A 14,271-nucleotide genomic window follows, 5' to 3' on the forward strand; every position below is an offset into this window, starting at 1 on the left:
TTTAAGGGAAGGGACTACAGGCAAAACATTGGTTTTTCATGCACTGTCAATTTTGAGATTTTGCCTCCATTGCATGTCTTCATTCAGACTACTGGAAAGAAAACACCCAAAATACACACACAAGAGTGTATTCTATTACACTTGATCTATTTGCATCTGTACATTTCAATTACAATACATACCTTTAAAAGACAATTTTCTCAAAATGATTTTTTTCTCATGCACCGAGCCAGAAATCTCATTTTCAGTAATGCTTAAATGTTCCAGGTTTATTCATATCTACACAGATGAGCCATTTCTTTTTGTTGTTGTTTTCAATGTTAAGACATACATCTTCTGATATTATTATATTCTGATATATGAACAAACCCTAGTCAAAACCTTCAGAATATACAGGTTTTGACTAGGGTTTGTTCATTTAACAAAATTTTTAACCTACTTTATCCAATTTTAAGATTTCTCTTGTAAAAATGTATGAAAATCAGTGTGTATTTAATTAGATAATGAGATAAATTAGATAAATAGATACATTTTTCATATTTAAAAACAACATTCTAGACTGGGAAAGTATGTAAGTTAGTAAGTAAGTGTGTGTGTGTGTGTGTATATATATATTTTTTTTTTACCCTATTCACCTGTGGTGTCTTGCCTTAAAAGGACTGGAGTCTGGAACAAGCATAAATAGCATAATGCACATACTGTTCGTATAATAATTAACAGTGGCTGCAATGAATGAAAGACGCTGAGGTAGGAAGCTTTGACACCGAAATTGAAAATGAAAGTATACACGTGTAAAATGCACTTGACTCCCTAAGATTTTTTTCCCTAAGACTCCCCAATTTTTTCATCCCAAATCATTTAAACGTGTTCTCAAAAAAAGCATTTAAATACATACATACACTGCACGTTAAATAAAAACTTGGAAGCATTGTTGGTGTGGACTAGGGGGAAGTGTGATGAGGTTTCGATGACGGCCAAAAAAACGAATTGTTGCACTTCGGGTGACGTCACACCCGTTGTTTCAGATGACGTTGAGAGAAGCAGGCCGCACGCGCATAGCAGGAACCTACAGATTTCTGGGGATCAAGGTCGTCGATTTCTCCTCGGTCACACTGAAATACGGGTAAATATTCGAGCTAACGGTTGTTTTAAGCCACCGCGAGTGTTAGAGAGACGGTCTCGAGGTCCCAGCTGTCCGATTTGTGTGCGTGCCATCACGTCAGCTAGCCATTAGCAGAGCTAGCGCGTTAGCCTGGCTAGTTGAATATCACAAACAAATCGACTTTCATCTATTCAGCAGTTTTAACACGGACATCTGTAGGTAATGTTAAATATGTCGAAGGAATATATTCTCCTTCGATGTCACTTTGACGATGACAACACCTCGGTTTGTTGTTTGTCGCGACACTAGGGTCAAAGACAAAATGTTTTTCTAATTGCGGAGTCGCTCTCAGCTGATTTTTCCTGGACATGCTCCAAAATAACCTTTTTTATTCCCGTTTATTTGGTAATCTGTCATCCAGGTTTTTACGGTAAACGTCTATATTTCCACATTAAAGACTTACTGCTGTGTTTTATTTGTGTTGAAGCGCAACTGTTGCCAGATTGTTAATCGTCATTTGATCAGCTGGCTGTTTAGGTTTCTGTAACCTGGATCATTCGTTTGCTTGTTTGAGAAACAAAAAGCGAACAAAGAAACTATTGTTTTCATGCAGCATTTTGTTAGCCTCTTGCAGGGTCACAAACAAATAAATCAAAGGGTTAAAGATGGGGTTTCGCTCTAATGGGAGTCCAACAGTTTCACAGGTTTCATTTATAAACTTTCCTCTATTTTATCTTCATATTTAGTGCACAGTCGTCTATTTAATATATGGTGGCATTGTATAAATCAGCCATGCCAAGAAGAAATGAACAACATAGGAATGGATATATTTTGTTCAAAACCTTTCAGTAAAGACAAGGGTTGACCACAGATGATGATATCAAATTAGTTTAATTTATTTTAATATTATATGTGTTGTGATAGTAATTATGCATTTTAGTTTTTAAGAAATGTGGTCACTTTATTTTTGTCCTTGTTACATGTACTTACAATATTGCTAAAAGTAAATTATGCATAAATGCGAGCAACTAAGCCAAACCCTAACGCTTAGTACATGTTAATCAATATTACTCAGTACTTATTTTTTGTAATTACACTGTAAAAAGGACATATTAAAGTAAAGTGTACCCAAGTAGTTCACTTAAAAAAATATTCTGTCATTGATTACTCAGCCTCATGTCATTCCGAACCTATATGCTATTTATTTTTTCCATGGAACACAAAAATAGTTTTTAAAGAATATTTTCCATATAACAACAGTTCATAGTGACCATATGCTGTCAAGCCCCAAAAAGGACAAAAAAATAAAACACCATGAAAGTTGAATATATGACTGGTATATTATATTTATAAAAAGCTATCATGTGGCTTGGAATATAGTACACAAGTTACATGACTTATATGGTGCTCTTATATGCTTTTTGGAGCTTGTTAACCCATAGATACAAAGTTGTACGGGAAAGATCTATGTGAAGTTTATTTTTGTTTTTCATAAAAATGTCATATAGGTCATTGACATTTTTCATTTTTAGATATCAAAGATGGGTCTTTTAGATGCTAATGCGAAATTATGCTGATGAAATACTAATTGTTCAACCCCCATTTTCAGGATCGCCCTCTCCCGTCCCCCTTACCCCCTTTTTCAAACAGCATGGCTCAGGAGACAAATCAGACGCAGGTGCCAATGCTTTGCACTATGGGATGCGGTTTCTATGGTAACCCTCGCACCAATGGAATGTGCTCTGTCTGCTACAAGGAACATCTGCAGAGACAACAAGGAGGGGGACGAAACAGTCCCCCAGGTGAGAAAGGTAAATCTGTCTCCCAGTGTCAAATGCACCTATTCCGTTCAGAGTTTGTTCACTTAGTTTTGAAGTTAAGAAGAGTTAATGTTCAGCTGCCTGTCTGTCTCTTTTAGCTGCCACATCTCCTGTAGGTTCCCCAGGTGCATCTGCAGTAACGGTGGAGTCAACCCCTGTACCCCCTACAGAACCCGTTACCCCACCTGAAGAACGCACGTCTAGGTAATAAGGTCTTTCTAAATCTGAGACTGATCATGCTTGAATTGGTACAAACTGCAAGTGCAAAACGGTCTGTAGCTCAGTGGTAATCTCTTAATGAGCACAAGCTGCTTATGATGGTATAGGAAGGAATTATAACAAATAACTCCTGTATTTGGTTGGATTGTGTTTATGCAGTAGTTCGACCAGCCCAGTGACCCAGCAGATGACTGCTATGAGCATCTCCCAGGACACGGCAACCAATGATTCAGACAGAGCAGAAGTGGAGGAGGAAGAGGAGGAGGGATCGTCTAAAAGCACAGGTCTTCCGTGTTTTCACGGCTGTTTAATTAAATAAATATACTTTCATTTTAGAAGCACATTTCTTTGGTTCTTGAAACCATTTCACACTGAAAAGCATTTTATGATTTTGATTATTATTATGATTATATTGTAACTTTTACATGTTAAACAATTGCACACAATTTTGGTCCAAAAAAAAGAAATAATCACCATATTTTTTGAACATTAACAGTTTCATTTGTATGTAGTTTTTTGTATTTATTCTGGTTTAATCTTGGTCATATTTGGTCAATTATGGAAGACCAGATAAATCCATAAAGAAGAAATAAAACTTGGAACAACCATATCCAAACTCAATTCTCTATATGGAAGACATGAATACTGATGAACCATTAAATCACTGATTTGAGTATCATGTAGCCTCAGAAGACAGGAAGTTTATTGTGTTTTAGAAGTTATCTATCAAAGGCTGGCCATGTTTTTAACAGGGCCAGTAGGGGAGGCTGCGCAGGCTTCATCAGATGGAGATCAGACCCCTGACAAGAACAAAAAGAAGAATCGATGCTTCACTTGTAGGAAAAAAGTTGGCCTCACGGGTAAGAGCCAAGGGAAGCGCTTTTTGTTCTTGAATGAGGGCTGGGCTGCACTTATCTTGGAGCAGACTTCAAAACTTTACAAAATATAGCTTTTCTGCAAAGCTGTTCTTTTTTTGTTGATTACTGCTCATTTCCTTTTTTTTATTGAGAGAGTCAGCAGACAGTCTTCTACTTTTAACATTCTAGCAGTCCTATTCCCATTACCTATGTTCATATATATAGATAAACATTTGCATCCAACATACTGGTTTGGTTCATAGTATATTTGAATATGTTTAATATATTAATACACTAACGTTTATAAGTTTGGGGGTCTGTAAGATTTGTGTGCGTGTGTTTTTTAAAGAAATGAATACTCTTATTCAGCAGTAAAGACTTTATTTAAGATTTCTATTACAAATAAAATGCTGTTCTTTTGAACTTTTTGTGTTCATTAATGAATCCCGGAAAAAACTTTTCAACATTTATAATAAGAAATGTTTCTTGAGCACCAAATCAGCATATAAGAATGATTTCTGAAGGATCATGTGACATTAAGAAAAATTTATTGAAATGACATTTTAAAATGTATACAAATACAAGTTAAATTGTAATATCATTACTGTAATATCAGATAACTAAGCATAAGAGACAGCATCAAAAATGTAAAGCTTAACGTCCCCAAACTTTTGAACAGTAGTGTATATATGATATATTTATGAATTTGATTTAATTTGTCCTAGTTTGAATCTGTAGTCAGACTGCATACTGCAGGTTAGTGCTGCATTTCACATGGCCCTGCTGGTACCCTGCCCTTTCTTTAGAGAAATCACTGCTAAACTTTTTCACCCAGCAGGATTACACGACGACTAAATCCACTCGCTTTTGTGTCTATAGGCTTTGACTGCCGCTGCGGTAACCTGTTTTGCGCTATCCACCGTTATTCTGACAAACATGACTGTCCCTACGACTACCGAGGAGCCGCTGCCGCCCGCATTCGCAAGGAGAACCCCATTGTGGTAGCTGAGAAGATTCAGAAGTTATGAGGACTGATGGCTAAACGAGCAAAAATTGTTTTGACCTGCAAGTTTTGGAACCATGGCGCTGAATAACACCATTCTAAAATGGGTTCATTTCTTCATTGTAGGATAAGGTGGGTGGGGTTGTAGGGTACAGCCCCTGCTTGGCCACTCCCTAAACTATCATCTCCCTGTCTCTCCCAGAAGGACGGTGTAGAGGTGTGTGTGTGAATGTGTGACATGTTGAGAAATATGTGTGTGTGTGTGTTTTTGTTTTGTTTTTATTTTCTAGAGAGCCAGGGAGAAGAGGGATTGGTTGTCAGGTGGGCATCCATGTGCACCGGGGGGAGGGTGGACTCTTTAGTTTTTACCCTGGCATTGATTTTTGTTAGGATATTAACATTATTTTTTTATTGGAGCCTTGAGATGTGGGTTCAGGAATCATTGGAGGGGGTGGGGGGTGTCATCAAGAGGGAATTTCTCTGATATTGCAAAACGTTGCTGAAGAATATAGATTTTAATGACTACTCCCACATTTACCCATGTAAAATTCTTTTTCTGTGTTTTTTTTTTTTTCTTCTTCTTTATTCTGGTTAATTATCCCAACATGTCAAATCCCAGCCTGTGCATTTAAAAAATATTTCTCTTTTATATATTGACTTATCATGCTAATGTTGGGTGCATGAATAGTTATTGGATGGGGTTTGAAGGGGGGCGGGTGGGGTGTAGCAAGAGCCTTGACATAAGCGAGTGACTGAGTTTTTTTTTTTTTTTTTTTCCTTTTCTGTTTTAATGATGAGTGTATGGCATCAGAAGATCTATATTAATATATTGTACGTAGCTTGAATTGTGTGATTGCATTCTATTTATTTTGTATCATCATTTGGTTGGTTGGTACTGGAGGATTGGAAGCATGTGTGCAAAAAATCCCTTAACAATATTTCAGTCCATTTTACGTGCGCATTTTTAAGAATTATAGGTCCTGATGGGGTAGATTCACACTAGATTGGGATGAAACGAATCAAAGCACAAGAACGTTCAGTTTCGTCGCACAAACACAACAAAAAGTGCAGTTAGTGTAGGATCCTTGGTGCTGTACGGAACCTAGCAGTTATTGCGAATGCACGCCAGCGATGAACTATTATGTCCTTTTACCTCAGAGCCACAGAGCTTTGAGAGCAAGGTATTTGTTAACCACCAGCAGACCAATGAATGATGCTAATGGAACCGGCTAGTAATATGTTTATTAGGTGACGCCTTTCCATTCCAAGATATGTATCTACAATTAATACCGCTGTGCTTGTGATGTCATAGTGGAAGATGCACACACTTCTCCTAACAGATAAACGTTGCATGCTCACACAGATATTAGGCCAAATGCAGTGTTTGCTAAAGCCACATTTTACATTGCTGCAAGAATGTAAAACGAAACAGTGTCCCATTGCACGGGCGAACGGAGCCTGAAATCCAAGCGAACAGGTTTCTTCGTCTATCTAATGTAAATATAATATGGCTACCATTCTAAATAGAATGTGTAAGGCTTCTGAAAGAACAGGACCGGTTCAGAAGGGAAAAACGTCAGTTTTGTGTGTTTATTAACTATCCATACGTTATAAGGAGAAAGATGCAATGTGGTGTTCTCTGTCATCCTTTGAGTGAATCTTGTGTCTTTGTGCTGGTTGTGTGTTTTTAATTACTGTTTTGTTGTTGTAAAAGGGCTGAAACAACCATTTTGTATTTATCCTTAATGTTGTCCGGCAATCTTCCCCTGTGATGTCTGTCTTTGGATGTGCACATTTTTCCATGATTCATACACAACCCCTTGATTACGAGACTTGTTGAAAGCAACTTGGTGGATGTAACTGATTCGAAGTCCCGGTAATGACCTTGCTGCTTTATTAAGGAAATAACCTGAGCTTTAATTAGCACCGTCTGCGATTGCAGCATTATCCTCAGTGGGGCTGCCAGCTCAAGAGGGCTTTTGTGCAAGGCAGGTGTCAGTGGCTCAGAGAGCTGGCATGTATTCACGCCATGCTCGGCTGAGCCGGCATCCTGACAGCCTTTTAATGAGGGCTTGGATCTCACTCTTTCTGTCTGCACCATTTGCTTGAGGATAATCCTACCTTTCTAGGGTTTAAGTCTAGGCATAGAGACAGGTGACAGGCCGTGTAGGGAAATTCCGGACTCTTAACTTTCTAGTGAGATTGTTGTAATGTGTGTAGGCACAAAACTGTGAATGTAGTCAACCGCTTGACTATGACGCTCCAGTGGGTTGAAAGCCAGTTGGTCACCTCTGATGTTGCCTTCAGTGTCTTATCAGATCATTGGCACTGTATGCCAGTGTATTATCCCTTCTATGCTAGCAATGATTAACTGTCCTCATTGCATGATTTTGAGCAAAATAGTGAAGTGACTTCTTCCTTAAACGCAATTAAAGAAGAATGCCTTGATTTTAGTAAAGGCGTTGAGATTGAATTTTTCTCCCTGGAGTTCATCAGAACATTCGGATGAGTTTCAGCTCGTGTTCGGCAGTACATTAACCAGCATTCATGGGTTAATTTAGCAGCGTGCCCAGTCCCCCAGAGACACCACCAGATACCTTTTTGTTTTCTTTTGAAATTTAGGATTGTATGATGTGTATGAGTAAGTATAAAACCAATAAAATCACAAAGTTTATTTTAAATTTACACAATGTTTTGTGTGTTTTGTCATGCAAATACATTTCCAGAACATCCAAAGCTGCGGTTCTCAACCAGGCAAACTTCCAAAGGGCCCCTGATAAGTCTTAAAAGTATATACATTTAACTCTATTAACAATTAAAATGCTTAAACAAAAGTATTAGAGGTACATGTGAGCTTGGATATGACAACCTTTGAATATTGTCATGGATAAAGGGGGGAAATTTCTTAACTAGATCTGATCAAGTGGTCTTCACCAGATGTTTGACTCGTGCTGCTTTGCTTAAAGGTGAAGACCCAACTCTATGCATGTTTTATAAGATTCCCTTCTCTGTTAAACATATTTTATTCGACTGTCCTGTGTTTAAAACAAGTAGAAGGCTCTTTTATGAAGTTATTTCACTTAAGGACTTTAGTAAGATCAATTTTTTTTATCATATGTTAATTTGAAAAAATCTTGTGTAATATGACTTGTTTGTTTGCTTGGTTTTATTGTATTTATATGACGTTTGTATTTTTGTAATTTAATTTTTGCCATGAAAATAGCCATAGATGCTGATATGGCATTAAATAAAATTGAAAAATCTGAATCTGGATAAAGGGGGACTTAAAGGTGCAGTGTGTAGCGTTTATGAGGATCTTTTGACAGAAATCCCTGCCACCATTTTGAAGTGTGTTCCACTTAGTGAAGTGGATGAGGGAAGTTTATATGGACAGACCCTCACTCCCTTGATTTTGACCAAAGGGAGTAAGCCTACTTCATATGTACACTTCAGGCAGCTTCATATACCACAATGAAACACGATTGTGGCGTCACCGCATATTGCGTTTAATTTACGCCACCACAAACAAATCTGATATATATATATTTTTTTAAATATAAAAAAAACAACCCAAACACACCTATATATAGAATTCTGCATTAAACAATTTTGTAAGGGGAAAAAATAAATAGTGGAACTCCATATGGAACTTAGGACGTTCCAATTCAGCCCATTGCAAAGATTCCGCCAGTAGTGGGCATTCATGCAATGTAAGCAATGATGATGCACATCAGTGATGCGCGGGTTTATCCAAAATGAGCGGGTGCCTGCGGTCACCCGCGGTTACGAGTCATCCAAAAATATTTTTAATGATATTCGGGTCACGGTCGGTCGGGTCGTCAATAAATCCTTATTTACCTTTTGAATGTTGAGCGTTAACTTTTGAATAAATGCTGACGCGGGACAAAAATGCCCTATTTCCCAAAACGTTGAACTGCAATGCCATTGTACCATTTTAATAGGCTACTTTTAAACGCATATAGCTCCGAAAAGTCAGTTTTATGTATTTTCTGAGAAGGGGCGGGATTTTTGCTGGGAAAGTCGGGGGAGAGACGCACACTTCGATTAGACTGGATAAACACATGCAGCATCTTAATTGTTAAGAAAATGAAACTAAATAAATGAATAAATCAAGCCTGTTTTACATAACACTAGGCTATATCATACAGCATTCAGAAAAAGAACAGTTTGCGCTCCTAAGGGCTTGCTGATTAATTCTTCAAGCCGGGTTGAAACATAAACATCGTGTTCATCAATAATATGCATCTAGAGCTGAAATGGAAAATGATGGGCCGCCTCAAGAGCTGCCTGCTCTCGCCGCTGCACCTCTGAGCGACACCGCGTCAGGGCCTGAAACATTTTCTCAAAGGCCCAATGACGCTACGATGAACATTTACTACTTTTAAAAAATGCGGGTCAGGAAGCGGGTCGGGTACAATATTTTCTTCTTCTTTTTTTTGCGGTCCGAGTTGCGGGCGGGTTAGTTGAAAACGTCGGTCGGGTGCGGGTTGTTTATACATTGACCCGCGCATCACTGATGCACATCCGAGTGAACGAGACGGAGGGAAGTTAGCGAGTGAAGGGCATAATACAAATGAACTGGCATGCAGCCGAAGTCTCTCTGCTCTCTCCGACGACGACAACAGTTTTGTCCTGTGTCAGCCACCGTAGATTCTCTATGAGCTTCGAAAGGGACGGATGAGCGGTTGCAATTCATAAACTCACCGTTAGATGCTGCTAAAATTTACACAGTGCATCTTTAAAAAGGTTAAAGGATTAGTTCAGCCCAAAATGCAAATGTCCTGATAATTTACTCACCCCCATCTCATCCAAGAGATGATCATGTCTTTCTTTCTTCAGTCGAAAAGAAATTCAGTTTTTTGAAGAAAACATTCCAGGATTTTTCATCATATAATGGTTTTCAATGGCAACGGAAATGCTGAAGGTCCAAATCAATGCCGTTTCAAAGCGCTTCGATGGGCTTCAGAGGCTCTGCATGATCCCAGCTCAGGAATAGGGTCTTGATCTACCGAAACGATCGGTCATTTTCAAATGTAAAATAAAAATTAATATACTTTTTAACCTAAATTGCTCATCTTCTGCTGCTCTGCGAGGTGCTAAGGATAACGTAATCATGTCGGAAAGGTCACGCTAGACGTAGGCAGAAGAACCCCATGTTTACAAAGCGCTCATGTGAAGACTAATACAAACACGGGGGCGGTACTTCTGCCTACGTCTGGTGTGACCTTTCCTACGTGATTACGTCATCCTTAGCACCTCGCAGAGCTGTGCAAGATGAACAATTTAGGTTAAAAGGTATACTCATTTTTTTTTTTATGACCGATCGTTTCGCTAGATAAGACCCTATTCCTCAGCTGGGATCGCGCAGTACCATTTGAAGCACTTCAAAGCCCTTTGAAACACATTCATGTAGACATTCAGCATTTTGGTTGCAATTGAAAACCATTATATGATGAAAAATCCTGGAATGTTTTCTTCCGAAAACTTAATTTCTTTTCGACTGAAGAAAAAAAGACATGAACATATTGGATGAGATGGGGGTGAGTAAATTGTCAGGAAATTTTAATTTTGGGGTGAACTAATCCTTTAATAACTGATCTACACTGTTTAAAAAAAAGGTTCCGAAAGGAGCTTTTTTTTTTTAGGGTTGCAATAGAAGAGCCATTTTGGGGTCCCTCTTGGGGCCCTTTCTGTTAATAGTTCTTAAAAGAAATGTGTCTGTGAAGAATATTTCAATAATTTGCAGAAACTTTTCCCACTATACAAAACCTTGTGTGCAATGTGCAATATTTCGTGGATATTAAAGGTTCTTCTTGGAACCATCAATGCCAAGAAGAAACATTTATTTGCTGATAATATACTTGAAGTACTATGGCAAACACATAAAATACTTTTTTAATTAAATGATTGTTAGGCTGCATTAACTAGGTCAGCCGGAACCGGGAACACTTCCCATAACACCTGATGTACTCGTTACATCATCAGAAGAATGGCATCTACGCTAATGATAGTTTTACCCCGAGGTCTACTGCAGTCAGCCCGATCCAGGCCGTATCCAGATCAGATGGTGCACCTGCGCCCAGACAAGACCAACGCATGACCCTGAAGTGTCTGCAGAGACTATGTCAATTAGACACCCCCTGAAATTGCCTCATCGACACGTCATCCTCAATAAACCCGTCTCCGGCGTGATGACTCTGATTGTTCGAATATTACAATTGAATAATTGTTAAATCGATATGTCATCCTCAAAAAAGTTGGCTCCGGCGTGCTGCCTCCGATCTTTCGAATATTCCGATTTATTAAGACCTCTGACCTGTAAAGTTGCCAGAATAATAATCATACGCGGTTTGTTAATTGGCCAGAGGAGAACTGGCACCCCGACTGAGCCTGGTTTCTCCCAACGTATATTTTTCTCCATTAGGTCACCTGATGGGGTTTTGGTTTCCTTGCCACTGTCGCCTCTGGCTTGGCTTGCTCAGTTGGGGACACTAAATTTTTCAACTAAATATCCAAATGAATCTAATTATCAACTAAATTAACCATATAAACTAAATTACTGTTCTAATGCCCACATTGTTACTGTATGATAATTGAAATGAGCTGATGACATCGCCGTTTTCTTCAGAACGGCTATACAGCCAAATAAAATTCTGTTGCATTATTTTCCTGTTTAACACTGTGAAGGTGCTTTAAAACAATCTGCATTATATAAATAAAGTTGACTTGACTTGAAGTGAATCTAACTCTTGTACCTTTACAGCCCAAATGACTCAGAAATGGAAAACTTTGAAATAGTTGACTTCAGCAAATTGTGTAGGTAATAACTGATCACTCACCCAACTTCAGCTGAACATCTCCTAGCCCTCCTCTGACATTTCTCCAAGCAGAATGTTCTTTCATGCTGTGATATTAAATGAGTAAACAGTGAAGATGCCCTGTGTCTGCTTATGAATCATCCTGTGTTATTGCCCAACACAGACAGCTTGTCTTCCTTCACAGCTGGCTACTGTCTGTGCGCACTTACCGTAAGTCTGCAGGTTTAAAAGGGTTAACATCTGTGTTAGCATGATTCCATTGCATTCATTTACTACACCAAAGACTTTTGTTTACACTTTATAGGCTTGTTAAACGAGTGTCATCATCTATCAGTAGAGCAGTAGAAGGAAAGAGTGTTTTTATTTGATCAGTTTCAGTTTTTTTCAGTTTCATATAAATGTTATATGATGTTCATATAATGTTATCTCTGGAAGTGCTCTTCTCTGCAAAGGCATGTCAACATCTCCACCCTTTTCACATCAGTTATTTCTTTGTCATTCTTAATTGTCACACATGTAAAGTTTTTCACTTATGAGACAAAGCTGGCATAACAAATTATTTACTTTTTTTAATAAACATACCAAAGGTTATTTATTGATGTTTATTTATTGATCAAATGTTTTCATAAGTAGACCTATTTGAGACAAATATAGACAGCTATGGCACCTTAAAAAAAGATGCATACTTAACATTTTATTTTTGTCAAGACCAATAGTGTCTTTTTAATAGGCCTAATGCATATTTTGTGTTGGGTTTTATCTATAAGCCGTAATTTGTGGTTGTCTCAAGAAGAATCAGTGTATTGTGTGACTTGGAATGAAACGGTTTGGTATATAATACATAGGCTATACCAGGGACGTCGTTAGGCCTATTTTAGGGGGGCTGAAGCTACCCCAAAATGTTCCTAAGCCCCCCTAAATGATAATAAGAACAACAATAACAATTTGATTTATCAATAACCGTATCCTCATTCATATTTAGATGCAACAAATTATATATATCCAGCTACAAAAAAATAGCCGAAAAGTCGGAAGTTGGACAGAAGTACAAAAAGTGTTGTGCTATGAAGATGATGCACCGCGTCTCGTTGCATATTGGTGTGAACTGTGGCAGCCTTCAGAGCGTTGCAGACTGGAGCGCTACTGCAATTAACTGTAAAATAAAAAGGCATTACAAAAAAAACGATAACTTACCAAATCTGTAATGTGTTTGGCAAAACTAACTAAAATAAAATGATAGATTAAATGTCCTTAGTTTTCGTCTTTATCAATGTCTTTCATAGAGCAAATAACGTTCAGCTGCATTTCCTTTCGCTGCGTCTCTTACTCACGCGGGCCCCCCAACACACACACACACACACACACACACACACACACACACACACACACACACACACACAGCCCCTCCCCTCCGTGCACACCGCTGTCTTCTTGAGAACGAGTGTTCGACGTTGAAAGCTAGTTCGCGAAAGGTTGGTATCTCGTGAACACCTTTACACAATCACACATTAAAAAGTGGTATAAAATATTTTTAATTCAGAATATAATTTTGTCAGTGTGTTAATGTCGACCCGAGAAGCGATTGCTACTTTAGAAAGTTAACTAGTCGCAAGTTTGAGGTAAAATGCACTTGGGTTGTCGATGTCAAAACACAATATAAGCTGTGATTCAAATATTAAATAATGTTATGTCATTAGGCTATTGTATAGGGTAAATTTAGTATAGGGTGTGAAAATTGTACAGCTGTGGTATTTGTATAGGTTTAACTCAATTTAGGTTTAGCTGTAGGATTTGTATTTTAGCTCAAATCGGTTGAATGCATGCGGTTCTGTGTAATTAAATAGCATTCTGTGGAAAACTTATCTTATATAGAGAGGAATTAATTATAGTATTAATTTTTCTTACATTTACATGAGCAGATAGCATTTAAGTCATTGCTTATAGTAACGCATCAGGAGCAAAGTCTGGCCTAAGTAAATTCCCCCATGCAGCTTTGATGTGTCTAAAAGCTAACATTACAGTAACTTTTCTTTAAAAGAGTAGAAATGGAAGAAGAGGATATGTCTGTCACGTTTTACTTGTTAACATCTTGGTTTCTTGACTGGTTGTTGACGTAAGTGTAGCTCTAGATGAGAGTGCAAAGATTTTGCAAAGTTACAAATACCCTGGGGGCTAAGCCCCCCCAGTCTTCCAATCCTAGTGACGTCCCTGGGCTATACAACATTATTTAAATTGAGGTATTTGGCATATGTCTCTTGCGTGACTTTATTCGTCAGCTGTCTGGCAGATTTTACAAAGCAACAACAGCAGATCTGACCGAAGTTCCTTGGATACTCCTCCTGCGGTGTCATGTCATCGTAATTTCCGGATGCGATACAGTAGAGCAAAGAGGTTTTAACAGGAGGCACATCGTCCACTCTGCATGTTTTCC

At 38.3% G+C, this 14,271-nt stretch overlaps 1 protein-coding gene across 2 annotated transcripts; it reads left to right on the forward strand.

Moving 5' to 3' along the window:
* The first annotated feature begins 1,012 nt into the window (after nucleotides 1-1,012).
* Nucleotides 1,013-7,686, forward strand: LOC307132113 (AN1-type zinc finger protein 5). Of its 2 annotated transcripts, XM_079826269.1 has the most exons (6): nucleotides 1,013-1,123; nucleotides 2,712-2,913; nucleotides 3,021-3,126; nucleotides 3,301-3,425; nucleotides 3,894-4,001; nucleotides 4,878-7,685. In XM_079826269.1, exons 2-6 carry the CDS (start codon nucleotides 2,754-2,756, stop codon nucleotides 5,024-5,026), a joined length of 648 nt encoding a protein of 215 aa, XP_079682395.1. In that variant the 5' UTR covers nucleotides 1,013-1,123; nucleotides 2,712-2,753; the 3' UTR covers nucleotides 5,027-7,685. The 2 variants fall into 2 exon arrangements, with proteins under 2 accessions (XP_079682395.1, XP_079682396.1); XM_079826270.1 differs by lacking the exon at nucleotides 3,894-4,001 and having other exon boundaries at nucleotides 4,878-7,686.
* The last annotated feature ends 6,585 nt before the right edge of the window (nucleotides 7,687-14,271 follow it).

This window comes from Gobio gobio (assembly GCF_949357685.1).
Source record: "Gobio gobio genome assembly, chromosome: 10".
Taxonomy (NCBI): Eukaryota; Metazoa; Chordata; class Actinopteri; order Cypriniformes; family Gobionidae; genus Gobio; species Gobio gobio.